The sequence below is a fragment of the Ips typographus genome, linkage group LG12, assembly GCF_016097725.1.
Source record: "Ips typographus isolate SLU linkage group LG12, UJ_Ityp_2.0, whole genome shotgun sequence".
In the NCBI taxonomy this organism is placed as follows: domain Eukaryota; kingdom Metazoa; phylum Arthropoda; class Insecta; order Coleoptera; family Curculionidae; genus Ips; species Ips typographus.
Window position 1 is genome coordinate 4728507 of NC_138433.1, and position 20101 is coordinate 4748607.

A 20101-nucleotide genomic window follows, 5' to 3' on the forward strand; every position below is an offset into this window, starting at 1 on the left:
ACAATAATGTCATCTAAATAGACTAAGCACTTTTCGTTCTGAATTCCACGTAATATAGAGTCCATAACCTGCTGGAAGGTTGCTGGCGCATTTTTCAGACCGAAAGGCATTCTAAGAAATTCGCAATGACCGTTTTCTGCGTTAAAAGTGGTTTTCGGAATATCATCATGCATCTCGATTTGATGGAAACCTGATGCTAAGTCTAGAGTCGAAAAATACTGATATTTACCTAATTTATCTAAAATGTCGGTAATTTGAGGCAGTGGATACTTTTTATCGATGGTTCTTTCATTCAGTTTTCTATAATCGATTATGACGCGCCACTTTTGTTTACCAGACGCATCTAATTTTTTTGGTACAACCTAAAAAATGGGTGACGACCAAGGAGAATCAGATGGTCTAATGATATTTTGTTCTAACATCTTTTTAATTTGGCGGTCTTCTTGTCGATGAATAAAAGGATACCTGTACGATTTTGTGTAAACAGGGGTTTCGTCACTAGTTTTGATAGTATATGTTTAATTTTATTTGTAAACGATAAAGGCACATTTTCGTTATAGAAAATATCTGAAAATTCTTGACATAATTTTAAGATTTTACTTTTTTCTTCGGAGTTTAGATGGTCAACACGTATTTTAGAAATATCAAAGTTTGAGTCATGTGATGGACAGTCATTAAAGTTGTTAGTCAATGTTCTCAAAATATGATCAAAATTTTCTACTTCGATTGGGTCTGAGAAGTCGATAGTTATTGGTGAATTTCCATTATTTAAAATTGTTGTTATTGCGCAACCGTTTTTTGCTAAACTTAAGGATTCTGGAATTTCACATTTCTGAATTTTAGTGTGTGGAATAATTACTTCTCCATTTTTAATTGACGTTTTAACTTTTATTACTTGTTCTGTTCGTGGTTGAACCGTGATTAAATTTAAATCAGAATTAGTTTTATAAAATTGCAAAGGAATTTTTGCATAAGGTATTATTATGTGATTAGTGTCTAGATTTACGTTTGCTTGTAGAAGTTTAAGGTTATCAAGTCCTAACAAGCCGTCAAAAATTGAATGAAATTTAAATAAGAAAAATTTTAAATCTTGCGGATCTGGTAATTTAAACAATTTCGAAGCTGGAATTAATGCACTATGGTCATGTGCTGATTGTTGAAAAGTTGAACTTACAACAAATGGTTCATACATTATTCGCGTTGGAAATAACCTCTGAACTAGATCTGGATTCATAAACGATCTACTAGATCCTGAATCGATTAAAATTTTTAAATTTTGTTCTGGAAATATCACATAAGCAAGTTCACTAGACGAGTTTAGGTTAAGATTAAAAATTAGTGGATTGTCTGTTATGTGATCGAATTGTGGTGGTTGGAATTGTTGGAAATTGCCCTGTGAAGGAAGGTGTGTTGTCCCGGAAATTGATTTGATCTATTAGTTCTAAATGTTTGTTGGGTGCACACCGACATAGGTGTTGGAGTAGGTAAAAAAAACACTTGAGAATTGGTTGGAAATTTTTGAGGTCGGAAACTGGATTGCTTACGTATCAGTCTCAATGTGAAGTACCTAAAGAGTTTTCTGAAAAACTGAATGTTTGAACCACAGATTTCGTTGAGACACCTCACGATCAGATATTAATATTATGGTAGACTAAAACTATACATTGAACTTTAAACGTCAATGAAAAGTATTTTAGAAGATAACATCTATTGTTGTGACTTTCTACAACAAAGCTATACATTTGGGGTTTTACAATTATCAGTGTTTTAATAATATTTGACATTTATTAAGCGTATCTTTAAATTTACCACCACAAGCTGCGGAAAATTGATCCGTCCACTTTGTGTGTTCGTCCAAGTTGTTGTTTTTAGCTATATTTAATCAAATCACATTTTCATAATTTTTGTCAGTGCTAATTAACAATCCTTTTTGTCGCAATATTTATCATTAATTTTCAGTCAATTTTCCGAACGTATCACTTTGTTTGCACGATCGTGCCTCGGCTCAACAATAAAAAATACCATTAAGGAATGTCACCTATCCGAAGGGCCTCACCGAAGTAGCAATCGTTTTCTGTTCGCCGCTTCGATCATACAATTAATCGCGTGTTTTAGCGCAAATTAGTTGTAAGGCACCATCGTCGTGAGTGACTGATATTAATCCACATCACCACGTAATGATCAGGATCAAGGGAGCCTCCAAGAATTGGACCAGATTTAACAAAAGGTAAGATTTTTCTTAAAGGTACGTCCACTTATCTCACGAGCCGAGAAAACAAAGTTAATTAACTAATAGGCCGAAAGGCAACAAAAATAGATGATAAATAAGTTGTGAAATAAAATAAATACATTTACCTTCGTCATGCCATTAAACTGAGAAAACCCAAACAAAAGCTGGAAATATCCCGACGAGTAAGTCTAACCTGCCGCTTTTGGTAAACTAAAACACATTCTAAAAAACCCTGATATTCCAATAAACTTGAAACGCAAAGTCTACGACACGTGCATACTGCCAGTGGCAACGTACGGCCTCGAAACAATGACTATCACAAAGCACAGCGCAAACCGTCTCAGAACAACGCAGAGGGCGATGGGACGCGCAATGTTTGTAATCTTGTTGAGAGACAGGATCCGAAATGAGGACATAAGAAGACGAACAAAAGTAACCGACATTATCCAACGCAAGACGAAAAGGCCATTGGGTGGATAACATAAGAGAAGTCGCCGGCAGGAGCTGGGTACGACAAGCCCAAAACCGACAAGATTGGAAGAGACCCGGAGAGGCCAATATTCAGAAGTGAACGGAGAAGGGCTGACGAAGAAGAAGAAGATGTGGAATCGTCATACGAATATGTTTACTATATGAGAATATTTTTTAGGGGAAGCTCAGAGGGAAGAATACTCGGTCCATAGGTAACTCGCTTTATTGTACTAAAACATACAGAGTGCGCGGAGGGCGAACGCTTAGCGGGGATGAATAGAATCCTAGACTAAGGTCTGAGAACATTCTCTGAGCCGCTGGGGGAGAACCCCAGGGTTCGGTGATTTAGTCGAGTTACGGTACATTTTTTATACTCGTTAGCGACCTCATTATGCTAACCTTGTTGACTATGCTGGGTACTGGGTGTATAAAAACAATTTTTTGAAAACGCACTCCGCACAGCATCAGCATTTTTTATATGTCTTCTTAAAGGAAAACATCTGAAGATTTTTCGACAGTGCTTACATTCGTATGCTTTTTTTTATTGTAGTCAAGTACTAGTGGTTCTTTTTTTTTGTGTCCATAGTAAAGTGTCTTCAAGTTTGCTCTACGCTGTCAATATCATCCAAAATGCTTTCAAATTCAATAAAAAAATTGAGGTTTTTTGATTCAAGTTTGGGGTCTAGGAATAACACCGCAAAATTTCTTGACTAAACACAATGAACAGTTGAACACAGCAACTACAGTCCAGTTTCCCGTAATCGTTGAAGATGTGGTTTGAATGAATGAATGAATGAATATTATTAGATGGGCTCCCTTTGGAGAAGACACTTAGGCCGCCAGCCGGGCCCATTGTGACCCATCATAAGCTAGTACCCCTCCAGTTCGGTGGCTCTTTTCTGATCATGGCAAGTACCGGGCACTGTGTGAGAACGTGTGTACTATTTAGCTTGTGTCTTCTCATCTGACAGTGTCCCGTGAGAAGTCCTGTTACACATCTGAGGTCTTTTCTGGATAATTCCATCAGCGACTTAGACTTGTTTCTTGGAAAGAAGCCCATGAGACATCGCGAGTTCCGCATGCCTCCGGCCTCCTCCCAAGCAATATCGGAAATTTGTCAGAAGATACGGTCCACAATGGCGGATCTTAATACTGCAGTGTGCTCCTCTGCGCACCTCCTCACGAGACACTCAAGTTCGACCGGTGGACACACCGAGTCTCCCGGGAAATATGCCGAACAGACGACATAGTCCCTAATTGTGCCCTTGATGGTCAATGGTACCCTCACTGCGACCAAGTCCCTGGTGCAAGCACCAGTTATTGGCAGCGTCTGGATGCTGCGGGTGACAATGCAGGCACAAAGTTTCGGTGATGAAAAACAGTAATAAACAGTCTCACCATCGCGCCGAGCCCTGTGATCTGGCCTCGAAACAAGTAAGGTTTCTGGACCAGTGCCACCAAGATGTGGTTTATGAAAGGAGATGAATTAGTATCAATTTCTTCTAAAAATGTGGAATTTCAGACCGGAAATTCATTGCATTGTTTGGTCAAGGTTGGCGGACAAATTACGGAAAATTGTTTGCCTTTAATGCCTGAAACCATTCCATTTTTGGCGGAATTATTGAAAGGGTGGAAGATTCGTGGTGGAGAATTAGTTAGCCTAATTGCTTTAATTCAGAAGTAGAAGAACTCACGCTTTCTCTTGAAACCATAGTTGCACTAATTTGATTCGCGTCTTTTTTAGTGGGAGGTAGTAAAAATCCCAATTCGATAATAGATTACGCTTTCTTAATATCATTTAATAAAAAAGTCACTTGTACGTTAAAAAAATATTTAACTCTAATACGTACAATAAAATCCTACTCAAAAATCTTAATAATTGCCTTATTTCGACTCGACAATGTACCTATTTTTCTAAATTGAACTCTGACTTCTTTAGATATTCTTATAGATGAAAATGTACCATCGAAATACCGTCACCGAAAAGCAGCCTAATATGTTTCAGATCCAAAACCACTCACTTCTTCCAGTTTTCCCTTTAGTGTAATATTTTTAGGCCACTATGACTACACAGTAACGTCTTCTATAGCAGCTTCAGGTCTGCCGCAGTTTTTCATTATAAAGTGAATAACCATCTTGTATAGATCTATGATTTAAACCTGATTCGCTTTTCACGTTTCGTTTGGTTTATGGCATATTTAATGGAGCTTTATTATTTAGAATGTTGGTTTACAGTAATTTATCAATTTTGCCAGCCGATTCAATAGAATCAGCATCCCCAGCGGAAATTATTTGATGATGGACAACATTGAATTCCAACTATTGCAATTCCACAATGCACTGCAGACACCGGTACTTGACCGGGTTAGTGTAATGGGATTAAGCTTTCGGGTTCATTCTGCACATCACTAAGGCCACGGTTGATTTTTATTAGTTAGGATTTTTGGATGGACACGTCGTTATGATCAGAAAGTCCTGTAAAATCTGCTATCCATATATTGTCACGTTTAATTTATGAGCCCTTTCGGATTCATTAATTAAACTGACTCACGACGTTAAACGTCGTGCCGGAATCTCAGTTTTAAGGATGGAATCAAACACTGAGTTTTCTATTAAACACTTAAATCTATTAACCAAACAATACAGTCCTAAACACACTAAAAGTTGACAATTTAACAATTGTACTTACATAGACTCATAAGCTGAGGACTTAGCATTTTCTGGCGGCTGGCTTAGTTACTTTCGTGTTGGAACAGTTCTGGAGAATGGACTACTTAACTTGATCTTCTTTTCCGAGGAGAGTCGACATCTCGACTTCCTGGTTCAGCTGGTCGCACTACTGTCGATTGGTTCACACTCTCTTTATACTGCTGAAATCGGCGTGTTTTATACCCGATTGATCGGCTGGCGTAGTTTGTTATTGTTCGTCGCCTATTTTTCATATTCCTGCAAAGCAGGTGGTGTTGACTCATCACCGATATAATGCACTCGGTGCATCTTGGTGCGACCTTGCCTCGTGCGCTTAATATTTTGCAATCCACGAATATTCTTATGTTTTTAAGTCAATAAGTCCATCTTTTGAATTAATGGATTTTCCATTCGTGACATATGCCTCCGCCCCAGAAAAACTGGTCCCCAGTTTTAAAATAAAGGACACTTATATACTCCCTTTAAAAACAACCATCTTGAAAAAATATCTAACTTGTAACAGTATTATACAATTAAACCAAAATTTCAGATTGACGTACATAAAAACCATTAGAACAATCGATAAGCTACGGTACTACTAAGTACATTATGATTAAAGCATAGTATTGCTTATGATGAACACAAATAACTTACTAACACTAATAAACCCAGAAAAGGATAATGGAGTAGATTTATAAAGAAAGAAGTATCCAGGCTTCGAAAATACCAATTATTGAATGTGCGTAAAATACTTTATTCCATTTGCCTTACATCGCTTCCATCTAAATAACTTCTTAAATCTAACATAGTTTAATAGCGCAACACAGAGCACATTATTGTTAAGCCGAGAATAGTTCACTCTTACCACGAAGATGTTTACTGCGCATAACTAAATGCCACGTACCTATTCCTTATTACTTGCATCAAATTGATGGATGTGACGTGGGTAAAAGTCCAATGACGTGTTGGTATGGCGTGTGGACTATGTAGTATACCAACGTCAACAGTTGTGGAAGAAATTAAATGTTTTCAGCAGAGCAGGATCAACGTGTGGTATTATTTCGATCTGGCTTGTTGACTCTCATGTGTGCGTTTACATGAAATAAAAATAGGAACAAAGGTTAATATGTGTTCATTAAGGCTTAATATACTTATATCCAAAGTATACTCTGCATGCAGTGTTACGTATTACTTTATGAAGTTAACTGACATGTTAAAATAAACAGGAATCCGGTCCTGAAACTAAAAAGTTTGAACTCCGTAAGTATGAGACGCTCTAGTTTTCATTTTATGGAAAGTAGAACGTATCTGCCGGTTTTAAAAAAAAAACAGAAACATTAACCGTTCCTAATTAACTTCAAATCCTTTTGGAGAAGTTTGTTTTAAAAAAAATTGGATGTAATATCTTCAATCAAATGTTTTTCCTTCATTGATTTTTGTAAAAATAACAATATGCCATTAGTATGTAAATGCAAGTAGGTATTAAATGATTAACTTAAATCCTTTCTGGCGTATTAAAAAACTCTAATTATTGCATTTCCACAAATTTGCATTGTTTGTCTTGATTTCACTTTGCCTTACAAAGCTGAATCAAGGCTAAAGTTTGTCATCATTTGGATTATCAGCCGGACGAAGTAGAAATAAGCGATGTACGCTTTCGTTTTAGTCCAGGAACTGATGTATTTTTGTAACTCTTTACTTTGTGTGGTATAATTCATAATATACCATGTATCTGTCGTACTATTTTCCAAATAGTATAAAAATCAGAATAGGTAATAAGTAGTATCTTGTTATTGTATTATCCCTATATTTTCAAAAGGCTCTAACTGAGCAACAAACGGCTGTGCTACCGCTTGCTCTAGATCATCTCTAGTTTGAGGATTAATGGGCCCCCCTGCTCGCACTTGCGCCTGGTTATCCGGATTTGGGCACAGTGCCGGATTGCGGACAACCTGACTTGCGTGGGATTCAGGTGGTCCCATAAGTTTGTGGTCCAAACGCACCTCCAGAAGATGCGCCAGCAGAATTCACTCCTGATGTTTCAACCCTTTGTTGTGTTTGGGGTACTACTGGTACCCGAAACTGGTGAAACGTTGCCTTCGGTATATAAGTATGCGTGTATTGGGAATGATTCGGTTGATTCAAAAATTACGTAATGAAAATCAATATACAAATAATGTAAACCGTCTTCCTAACTCGGACTATTTAAATTAGTCATTTATTTATGCGCGCAGCGACACATTCATTTCTCATCGCTCGCGAATTAGTTGCGTTCCTCGCAAAAATGCATAAACAACTATATGTTCAAGGTGATTATTACACCGACAATATTAATTTTTTCATATATTTATCTTTATTCGTTGGTAGGTACCTACATAGTCTCATTGAGAAATTCCGAATTGGTTAACCAGCGAATTCCATGGTTTTAAGCATGGTGCACTCATTAACCTTTGGGAAAAATTTCTCTGATAACCTAATATGACAAGTGTTCAAGTTTCAAAATTTGCTACTAGTATCTTGACATCTTGACCGTGCAATACAGTCTTTACTTGTCAATGTTCAATAATTATTTAGCCCAGTTTTATTTCGTAAAGTCTTCAATTAATCCATTTACTCATACAATGAAAAATCACGATACAAAACTCAAGTGTACACTTTTTAACTTTTATAATAACAATGGCCATTTTTCTTAATTATTCTCATATGCTAAAAATTTGCATGTCAAAATGAAATTACAATGATATTTATCCATACGCAGTTTTTTAGACGCGTCGTTACCACGATGACTTAAATAACAAAGTGATTACCATCTGTCTGCGGCATAAGAAAAGAATTATCTAATCATTTGGTTAGGTACTTACGTACCTATATATCGCATTTTTTCATGTGCACAAAAACAAAATATATCCTACTGTAGGATAATTCATTTAAGCAAGTAAAAGTAAATCATTTTTCCAACTTAATTATGAGCATTTTGACTTTATCGGGCTTGTAGCTTGTAACTCTGAATTATTCAGCAGTTCAATATTTGTTTCAAAAAGTAGTCGTAGACAGTCTGCTAGAAATTTTTACAACTTATTGTACCTCGTAATGAGACGATCCTATAAACGGAATTAAGGTAAACGATTAAAGCAACTAATACGCAAATTTCCAGGATAACGTATAACCGGTTGCTGTCAGGAATAGGAATCTCCGTTGCCTGAAAATATTGACAAATTTAGCTACTTTATATGGACCTTTTTATATCCGAGTTTAAACAAGTCTAGTATCAATTTGCTTCAAAGACCCAATTTCAAAACCTAATAAACGTATGTATAAGGTTTAGCATACACACAATAATTTCAGCCTGCTACTAATTTTGCATTCAACGAGTATATTTTTGGTTTGTTCCTTAAGAAAAATGCATGCACCGCCCTAACATCGATAACAGCAGTAGTAGAGCAATGGGGGTTCTGCCTCATTTTGATGAAATGGTGAAGGCGCGAGGCGTGTTGCCCGTAGCCCCGTAGCCCCGCGCCCCGCCGTGCGGAGCCCCGTGGGCCCCCCTGTCACTTGTCGTCACGGGGCCCCCCTGTCACTTGTCGTCACGGGCCCCCCCTGTCACTTGTCATACGTCACCTGTCACCGGGCGCGTCCCGGTGCGCCCCCCCACCCCCCACCCCCTGGTGACGTCACGTGGTCCATGGTAATTAAACCTTGAATATCAACAGCAAAACACTTTCATTTCTTTTTCGGAGAGAGCTCAACTTTTTTAGGTCAACAGTCGGACATTATATATTGAAAAATAATCAAAAAAGTGATTCCCAATTTCATACATGGTCTGATCAGGGTCACTACGTAGTAATTAGGTATTTGGTTGCAAATATATTCAAAAACAACAAATTATGCTTTTTGTTAATGTCCTATCAGCCCATATTTGGTGCTGCACTTTTCCCACTATTGACACATAATTGTTGTTGATGTACGCTTATTTTTCATGTATCTACCCACAAAAATATATTTAAAACAACAAATATGGGGTTTGTAATGTCCTATCAGTCCTACTATCAATACATAATTGTTGTTTTTCGTTTATTTTTCATAAATTTCACCACAAAAATATATTCGAAAGTAACAAAAATATGTTTTGGTAATGTCCTTCCTTTGGTCACAACTGTGTATAAAAGCATAAGCAAAATCGGTAGTAAGGCAGTGAAGCAGCAGAAGTTAGCAGCCAAAAATCGACGATTTAAAAAGCATTTTTTTCAACCACCACCACCACCACCACCACCACCACTATGAAGCCAATAGTTCTGGATTTCCAGGGGTTCAAAGACGAACCCAACAAGTTTATAGTAAAAGAGTTGGCCACATTTGATGGTGAGGTGCAGAACCATTTCATTTTCAAACCGCCATTTAAGATCGAGATGCTTCCCGTCCAATACCAAAAGCAGGCGGATTGGCTGATGAACAACCATCATTATATCCAGTGGGATGAAGGATTCACCCCACTGCACCATCTGCCGGCGATTATCAAAAGAGTTACGAGGGAGGCCGATGTTATATGTGTTAAAGGTTTAGAAAAGTTGGAATTTTTAAAACCTTATTGCTTCCCCACACCTGTTAGGGAAATATGTGTACCGATAAATATCAAGTCTCAACAAGTTAGGTGTGGGTCTCACAAAAAATCGCCCGCTGTATGTGCTCTAGCTAACACTATTTTTTTATACAATAATATATATGAATCCTATACTTAATAAACATTACTTATTATATAATACAAACACTTTTTTGCTTTTAAATCGTCAATTTTTGGTTGCTAAGTTCTGTTGCTTCACACGCTATGTACTTATCTTTGAAATGTTTTAATCAGTTGTAAACATATAAATTGAAATGTTTTAATCAGTTGTAAACATATAAATAGAGTGCAATGTTAATTACATTTCCCATTCGTTCTAGTAACATGGCTTTGTTACATCCAACTTTTTTAATTCTCACTGCAATAATCAACAATGTCCTATACGTGTATCAACCTGAAAAGAATCCTGATGTATACGTGTGTTTCGATAAGATGAATGACAGCTGGCCTGATAGATGGGTGAAGATGAGCAAAAATGACTTAATTGTGTCAGCAACAGTGCCACTTAACGCCACCAACTATAAGCTGAGGCTTTGGTACCCAAATCGAACACACGGCGATAGCGGCTGGCGAAACCTGACACAACTAGTTGCGACAAGTGATTGTGGTGGTGGTGGTAGTGAAGCGTGTTTGTGGATTGATATATTTTGGTGCACCATAACAATTACCTTATCTATATTGTTACTGGCGGCTGCAGTTTCTGTACAACATATGCGAGGTAGAAAATAAAACGAATGTGTGTTTTTTTATACTTTTTTGGTTCTTTATTTTTCCACACAAAAACTCTCTTTCTCTTACAGCAGCAACATTGTTTTTTTTCCTTACAGAAAAACGCTCTTATAACTATTGAACATTATTTTTTATTTTATAGTGTCCCCATGGAAGGGTATTGTAACAGTCATTCAATAAAAACCTTTTATCGTCACATGAATTTAATGCTAACTTAATTTCATTACAACTAAATATATTATGCTTAATTGATTGGATAGTTCTTTGTTTAACAATTTTATTTTCACCAAATTTTAAACATTTTACATAGTCATCAAAAGTGATTTTATTTTTTACAATTTGATATTTAATACCTTTTAATTTTTTAACACATTTTGTATTGTCAAGTTTATATGAATACATTTTAGATCGTAAACCTACGAAATGAGTAATAATTCGTCCAGCAGTTTCATCTTTCATAAGACCTAAAACTTTCTTGTTAGCTTGAGGAATCCCATAGATGTTGTCTTTTGGGTAATCGCTAGTATCGAAATATTGCAAATCAGTTTTGATGATTTCCGCATAGGCGTTATCACATGTAATTTCATATATAAAACTGTCAGTGTCGATATACATTAATTTAAGATTATTCTGAGGCACTTTGTAAAGCATGTAGCTATAATGAAAATCATACATGATGGTTTTGGAAAGATCTAATATGGTCATACCTACATAAAGTGGTTTGTTAAAAACAAGTTTAGTTTTTTTCATCTCAATAGCCACTAAATTTTCAGTAAATTTTACAACACTATCAAAATTTGGACTGGAAATCAGATTTTTAGCTCCATACCTGCCATACCAGCGGTTAACTAATTTGACAATCCTGTGTTTTCTAATATTTTCCATTGTTTTACCAAAAACTGCGTTATTCATCAGTTTAAAAAGATTTTTTGCGAAACCAGTTGTGGCTTCGGTTCGTAATTTGGTGTTTAAATCAATATATGGTTTTAACCAAGGAGATTGACTAAATTTTAAAATACGATGAATTTTTTTCAGTTGAATTCCATGATTCAACGCTTGTTTTAAATTTTTGTAATGAATGACATATTTTTCTTTCTTATAAAAAGTAGTTAAAAGTTTCGGCAGTTTTGAGTCAGGTGGAGTTTGATGTTCAGTCTGAATTATCATCGATGCTGCACACATCAAAATTACAATCTTCCATCCATTCAAAGTTATCATAAGGCAAATATTGACACATTGCCCAGCCATATAAGTTGTTTACATCCAAATATAATAAATAAGTGGATGGTTTTGAGCTATCAAAATTTTCCATAAATTTATTGTTTGCCTCAGAGTAACGATTGCAACATTGTGAAATTCCCCCGCGTAGACCATTTTCAATAAACATAATTTGATCGATATCTTTAAGTAACCGGAGTTTACATTTGGTATATTTTAGCATACAGTCCCAGGTGTATCCAGGCAATGTGTAATACCAACTAGGGTCTAATCCGTAGATGGTATGGCAATTACTTCGAAAATTTTCAAAAACATCTGCTAATAATAAAACATCTGTTTTAAGATATAAATCTGAATACTGCCCCAAATTTTCAATGTTAAAACTTGTCCAAACAGTTTGGGCATGGTAATAATCTTCATCACTAATGTTTTCATCATTGAGCTGACTGTAAAAATTTTCTTTGCTTGGTAAAGCAGTTTCCTGCAACTTATCTATATGGTCAATGTAATCGTAACAGAAAACACCTTTTCTTGTTAATAGAGTAAATTGGTTGTCGTCGGTCACGTAAAATTCTTTTTTTGTTATTTGTAAATCAGCAGGATCCAGTGTAGACACTAATTCACTTAATGATGCATTTAAAAATCTCAAAGAATCTACAAAGCGAAACTTGAGATTAGTTTCAGAATTGTAGATGGTGAAGGAAATATATTTTTCCTTGTTAAGAGGTAGAACGGTAATCCTCTCATTTTCCCCAAATTTTCTAATAAGGAAGTGAGAATCATACCCAGATAAACAATGGAAAAAAACTGGAATTACAAATTGTGTTTTAAAGTTTAAATTGCAGGCTTGATGACTCAGACCTCTAATTTTCCCCGTGAAATGGCAATGATCGCGAACGACAATGTCACTTGCGTTAAATATTTTTTCACAAATATGACAATGTCCATTCTTCTTATCATAGTCACTACTAAGATCCATTGGAATAATATTTTTTATTTTAGATTTAACCAATTCTGATAGAGTTTGCATTTCGTTTGAAAACCAATCTAAGCAATCAAGACCTCGATATGTTTTATAAAAAGAGAGTGTATCATCATAGTCACACTTGAAATAATAGCCTACACTAAATGCGGTGTGTTTTTGATAGTGCACTTCATCATTTTGTCGCTCTAAAATCGACTCGAAATCAGCGTAAATTACAAAAGGTGTTGTTTGTTTATAGCAATAATTTTTGAACTCCACATAATCATAAGGCGGAAATGTAATTTGACCAAAATTTTTTTGCTCACATAAAGTGGTATGGTTTTTTAATGTATCATTACTATAAAAATAATTTAAACATCTATCACAAACAAATTTTTTACATTTATGTTTATTTAGCTGTTTAAATAAAAGCCGAGACAAGTCTTTGATCCAACAATAATGGTATTTCAGCTCCGTTTCATCTTCTTGTATAACATAATCAGATTTTATGGTATACTGGTTTTGAATTAAAAGTAAATTGACATGTTTTTCTAATTTTTGATTAGTAAGCTTGGCTGGAACGGTAACATAACCCTGCTTTTCCAACTCAAGCATGTACACGTTAATTGAAATTTTATTGAGTTTTTCAAATTTTGGAATATTAGACAGAGACATTGCTTCGATACCATTAGTTTTTAACACTCTTTTATAATTTGGATAAGAAGAAACCCTGTCCGAATTTTTATGTGTTGGTAAAAGGGCTGCCATTACACTCCAGAAAAAACATGCATTGTCATTATTTTTAATATTAATGCAAGCATGTTTATTCGCAATTTCCTGTGGAAGTGGTATGTATGACGAGCCGCCATTTCCAACTTCATATTTATTAATGTTTATTTCTAAACTGACAATTTTTGATAACGCCCACCCACTATCCTTTTCTTGAAATTCCTCCATTTTAGTTAAAATTAAATTTGTGATATTATCACGAAACCACTGGGTCAAATTTGTACTGCCATCAATAATAAAATTTGAGGTATTAAAATATTTGAATTCAATTTTTAACTCATCCTGCCGTTTAATAATGTATTCACCACAAAATGTGCTATTTACTTTAATCATATTATATTTTTTTAAAATGTTTGAAATTCGACGCTTAAATAAACCTTCTGCATCAACAAAAAAATCTCCAATCTGCTTATGTACTAAATTAATTATTAAACCTGATCTTATCCTACTGTTAAACGCTAAAGATACATCTAACCATTTAACTCTATCGGATATTTTTTTTCTGTTTAAACCACCACCACCTACGTGATTGTTTAAATTTTTAAAAAGTATCTTAAGCCTTTTGAAATGTCCTAAATTAGTTAAAAGTTTTTTGCACACACCCACATTGTTGTCCGACCGCCGCCGCCGCCGCAGTACAGTTTGCACTTGTCTAATTGAAATTGAAATTTTTTTCAACCATTCTGCTACTTCTTCAGGTACTGGCTGAAGTACCAATATGGCGTAGGCTTTTCGGAATAACTCAAGGGTGTGTACGCTGATTTCCGCTGCAGCTCGAGTACAATCTGACATCTTCAATCTTTCTGAAATGATTAAAGCATGATTAGTATTACACCTAAATATATTTTAATTATACTTACAAATTTCCGTTATTTCCACAATTGGTGTTGGTGATAAACCACTAACCACTTTCATACCTAAAAATTTTAGGCCATATTTCAGCGGTATAAACTCCGCCAAACTGTCTTTAATGGGTGTCGTCATCCGACTAGGCAAAAACACCACGCTGTCAGACAACTCGGCCCGAACCACATCACCAAATTTTGAATTGACCACTTTTAGGTTGTGCAAGGGATACAATTGGTTTAATTCAAGTTGTTGAAACTTTAGTAGAGGTTTTTCAACCAAACTGCCGGATTCGTTAATTTTGGTTAGGTTCATGATTGTTTTGTTTAAGGTAGATAGGTACGTTTGTGCGTAGACTAATGTTTTCAACTCTCTTGTTGACTGGTTTTATAGGCATTTGGGGGAGGGGGGGTGGTCTACCACATTTCCGCCTCGCTTACCACATTTCCAAGGCACGTGATAAAGGAATAAAATATATGAGGTCATTCCTATGCAAATGTTTATATTATTAATTTACTTGACTCGCGTGAAAGCCAAGATTTTACATATGAATTGCATCACCCACGCAAGTGATTATGCATTTGTGATGAGGTTACAGTAAAAATTCTATTTTAGTTTAGACAGAGAAAAAAAAATAATGACGGTGTTTGAAATGGATCAGGTGTCGAGTAAAACCGTTTTGGATGCAGAAAATTGCTGTTGTTTTAAAGAATTGTTATTGCCAATACCACCCCTTCTGTTTGAAGAGCTGTTACTCGCGCCACACGAAAACGAGGAGGAGGAGGAGGCGAAGGGGCAGGTGGACTTTCTCAATTCCCTACGATGTTTTGAAATAATGGATTTTTATTTTTGTGAGCATTGTAATCATGTAGTTAGATTACATGAAATAGGTGTGCTTTGTGGGGGCTGTAATAAACCTGCTAATTATGTACTTTATACAATGTTTTTTTATTTATTTACAACCTTTGTTATATGAGTAAGTAGTATTTTAAGTTGTTCATACAAAGACAAATTTGGACAGGGAATGTCAAAGATGCTTAAACTTAATTGATCAGATTTTTTTAAAGCATTTGAAAATTCATCATATTCAAAATAGCGCTGATTTTGGAAAAAATACAACAACCCATTGGTATAACGGAAAGCTCCATTTATAGCTGGAGGAATTCCGTTAAAGTCTTTCGAAATATACCCATAGTATTCTACAGTGAAGGAACATTCATTGATTATACAGTAATAATTATCGCTAAAAAAATATATGGTTTTCCCGCTATAGGTGTTGATTGCCCCAATCAAATCGTTTTCAAAGGGAATCTGTAGATCTGATAAATCAAGTTTTCTACTTAGCTTAAAATTTTTATCGTTTATAACATAGATTTCCTTATTTACAATTAAAACTAATTCATCATTAGGTCTTTGATAGGCAGCCGTAATTTTTTCTATTTTAGGTAAAAAAGGAAATATAGAGTAGATAGAAATACTCTTTTTAGACATTTTCTTCAACTGTAAATCCATAATCCATATTTGATCTGATTGTAGGATATATAAGTTGTAATGCATTATTAAGAAAAACAAATCACTTGGATTTACATCACATAAGTCAAGTTGCGGTTTAATTTCAGGCTTGTACGGTAAGAGCGGCTGTGTATAGGGTGTGTGCATGGTACTAGTCAGAGCAGGTTTATAGACGGTGCGAGATGGCTCAATAGTAGTAGTAGTAGTAGTAGTAGTAGTAGTAGTAGTTTTAAATCCATATAAACTTTGAATAGCCAAAATATCGTCCGAGTGTAAGCGTGAATTATCGTTGTAGTATGCATACATGATGGCTTTGGGAACAGCTGAATGTCCTAGTCCGAGCGCATGACCAATCTCATGCGTTAAAACATCTATGAAGCTGTGCTCATTTGAAGGTGCTTTATCTGTACCTAGATACCATTTTTCTGAAGAATCTAAGTGAATCTCGAGACAAGTACTTCCATTGCGTCCATTTGGTCCAAACGCATGGCCTAATACACCACCTACCCCATCAAAATTATAAGGGCAGTTTTTTTTCTTTAAGCATCTAACCTGGTTAGAATGGTTATAGCTAACAAATGAAATTATCAAATCCGGGTCTCTAATGTCTCTTATAAATTCTAAATTAGTAACATTGCTCCACACACTAAAAGCTTGCGAGGCTAGTTGCACTAGTTTTGCATGTGGTAACGGAGTGGTAGGGTGAGCAATATGCCAAACTAATTTCTGTTTACCCCATTTTCCCTGAAGTGAAAATGCATTGTCACTCACACCACATCTAGCTTTTTTCATAAATTCTAATGTTTGATCATCAAGAATTCCATTTACATTTAAGCTGTAGTACTCTTGAAATGCCATTAAGGCATCCGTTACATCTGTTTGAGCGTTTTCATTTGCACTTGAAATATTAAGATAACCATATTTAGTTAAATAATCTGTAACACTAAAATTAGCATCACAACAACAACTGCTAACTAAAACCAACAGCACAATTAAGCACTTCATTACTGCAAGGAAGTTGGGAGTAATATGATTAAGAAAGTGATATACAATTAATTTAAAACTGGTTTATTTGTCATAGGTTAGGGTTCCAGTGAAATACTTCAATCACGTTTTCATGGTTTTTTATTGTTTTGCAAATCTTGTATAAGCTGTTTTTTGTTATTAGCTAAACACTCCCTTATACAATATGTTTCTACATGAGAATTAATATTACAAAACACGCGTACAAGAGCTTCAATTTTATCTACAGAAACATGATGAACAGTTATATAGTCGTGAAATACATTTACAAAATTATAATAATATTTGGCAAAATCCAATATTTTTAACTCACTAATTTTAGTGTCTATAAAAAACCAATCAATAATGCACAAATCGCATACATTACTTTCCGTTAAGTACAATGTGGCGTCCTGATTGGTTAACGCAAGAACTTTAGTGTTATCATTCATTAGGTGTGTCGTAATTAAACCGTTGCAGGATGAAACTTGCATGCTGACGTCATTGTTATTCTTAAAGTAATTGTTTTGAAACCACTGAAGATTGATAATGAGGTGTTTCCACTCACTTTCGGTAAAACAAAATGTACCGTTTGCCACTGGAATCCTTATAGTTGGTTGAAAATCCATTGACATATTAAGACCAATACAAATGTCAAATCCGCTACTGGGGCATGCAAAAGTGGTGTTCAGCAGATAACACTGTTGTTCTGGTTGACTGCCCCCATTAAATGCAATGTTTTTATGCGTAGCTTTCTCATACATATTTAAAAGCTCAGTAACATCCTGATCTAATACTTCACTACACATGTTGCTTTAATGAAAATTGAAGCACTACTAATTTTAGAGTGATAAGCTGTGTGTGTGTTATTTTATTAGTTTAACGCATGTGCATTATGATTTATTACTAATATACAACTATTGTCATAGGAGGCAGTCATTTTTTCAATTTTGTTGGATTCTCAAAGATGCTTAAACTTAATTGATCGGATTTTTTAAGCATTTGAAAATTATAATTTATTACTAATATCTATCCAACTATTGTGAGATTTGTCGAAACCAAGCCACTTTACAAACACCTTTTGCCCCTTCTTTCGCAATATTTTTTCAACCAAGAACACCTCCGGTTGTTGGGTTTTTTGTAATTCTTGACGGTAAAAAGCCCCTTTTATGGGTCTACCCTGCTGATCTTCCAATAAATAGCTTACAGGATTTGTAAGTTTAATCTGACTAATTTTAAAGAGTTCAGTAGTCCAATTAGGTAAAAATCCTTTCTCAAAAACATGTTTTGCTTTGCTAATACGTACTAAGTCGCCCACCTTAAATTTGTTTGTTAAATCAACCATTTTAATATTATTATATGCTGTAGACAACAATTTTTTTTCATTTTTCTTATTAACATCAACGGGCTTCATTTTTGTAGTTGAGTGTATGGTTTCATTGTAGTTTTTAACAATGTCTGCTAATATACCAATCCATTTGTGACTTCCGTTTAAACTAAAAAATTTATAAAGAGTTTCCTTAAGCGTTCTGATACAGCGTTCCGCTATAGCGGCCTTGGTGTGACTGAAGGTACTATAATGATTAATATTCCATTTTTGCATGAGATTTTGAAACCTGTGGTTATAGAATTCTTTTCCATGATCCGTATGAAGATTTTTCGGTCCAGTCTTAGCACGTTGTAGTATCTTAGCAAATGCGGCAGTTACTTCTTCACCCGATTTTGTCTTCAAAGGTTCAGTCCAAACGTACTTTGAGAAACAATCAATGACAACAAGGAAATATTTGAATTGTTTATTTTCTCTAACATGCATATCCATTTGAGCAAGGTCAGCTTGCCACAGATCATTCAAACCCTTAATAATAGTACGTCGTCTAGGAAACTTTTTTCGAATGGGTTTATGTAACTCGTTAATAAGCTGAATTTTTTCTTTAGACATCACCGGGGGATATCTGGGAGAACTACACAGGTTTCATTTCTATAGCACCAGAGCTTGTACTGTTTTTGAAGATCTTTTAAGATAGTTTCCTGTTGCCTAAGTAGATCATGCGCCTTATCAACATCATTTTTTATACCTCTTAATATTATATTCTTATCTATATAAATTGCAATTAAATTATTTATATATTCCTTACTCATTTCTACTTTTGTATCTTTTATAATTAACAATAAATTATCTATATATTCCTTAGTAGTTGCATCATTTTTGTCTATAGGTGGTTTTAAATTACAAATTCTCAAATTTTCTGCATCAATATCTCCTTCAGGCGTATGGGGTAACACTGATTTGGAGTAACTTGTTGCAGCTTGTTTTCTGGAGTGACGTCCGAACTTATCAAGACTCATTTTCATACTGAGACCTAATAAATAATATTTGCTTCTTTAAGTTCCTCAATTATTGATGCGATTTCATTATCATGGGAAGTATTGCCGGCCCCTTTCGATGCATATAACAGTCGTAATCGGTCAACTAGTTCATTGACATCATTCCACCATACATAGTCAACTGGATTTGTATTATAAATCATTTTCACTTCACCACCTTTTTTCTGAGGTGTGGGAGCAGGTAATAGATAATTACGAACAAGATTCTTATATTTAGCAGATGAACTCCCCTTTATTTTCCCAGCAGGTAGAAAGTCTGTTCTGTATAAATTAGTCAGATTTACAATTTTTTTATAATTCTCATGGTCGCTGGTTGCAAAATCACTTGGATCTTTGTAAAACAACAAATTGTAAAGCCCCCTAGTTCCTTTAAATCGTGTACCGTTTATTATTATATCACCATTATCTTTAAAACTGAGATCTGACTTTCCTAAAGTCCATTTATCGGCAGCTTTATTAAATGCAGGTCCAAATGTTATATCTATTTTTGGCGATGCCTTGAGGTATTCTGTGATGTACGTTTGTGCAATCTTAGAGTAGTCAGAATCAGAAGATTCATAATAGTCATCACTTGTGTCATCACTATTCTGCTCTATTTTGGTTTCATTATTTATATCCTCATCGTCCCCCTCAACCTCCTCCTCCTCCT

The 20101-nt window shown here is 35.2% G+C and overlaps 1 protein-coding gene across 1 annotated transcript; it reads right to left on the minus strand.

Moving 5' to 3' along the window:
* Positions 1-13971: 13971 nt before the first annotated feature.
* On the minus strand, positions 13972-17044 carry LOC145736274 (collagenase 3-like). The gene is made up of 2 exons (XM_081990605.1): positions 14568-17044; positions 13972-14510 (listed from the first exon to the last, which is right to left on the minus strand). The coding sequence occupies exon 1, from the start codon at positions 16921-16923 to the stop codon at positions 15502-15504; it is 1422 nt and encodes a 473-aa protein (XP_081846731.1). The 5' UTR covers positions 16924-17044; the 3' UTR covers positions 13972-14510; positions 14568-15501.
* Between the last annotated feature and the right edge of the window lie 3057 nt (positions 17045-20101).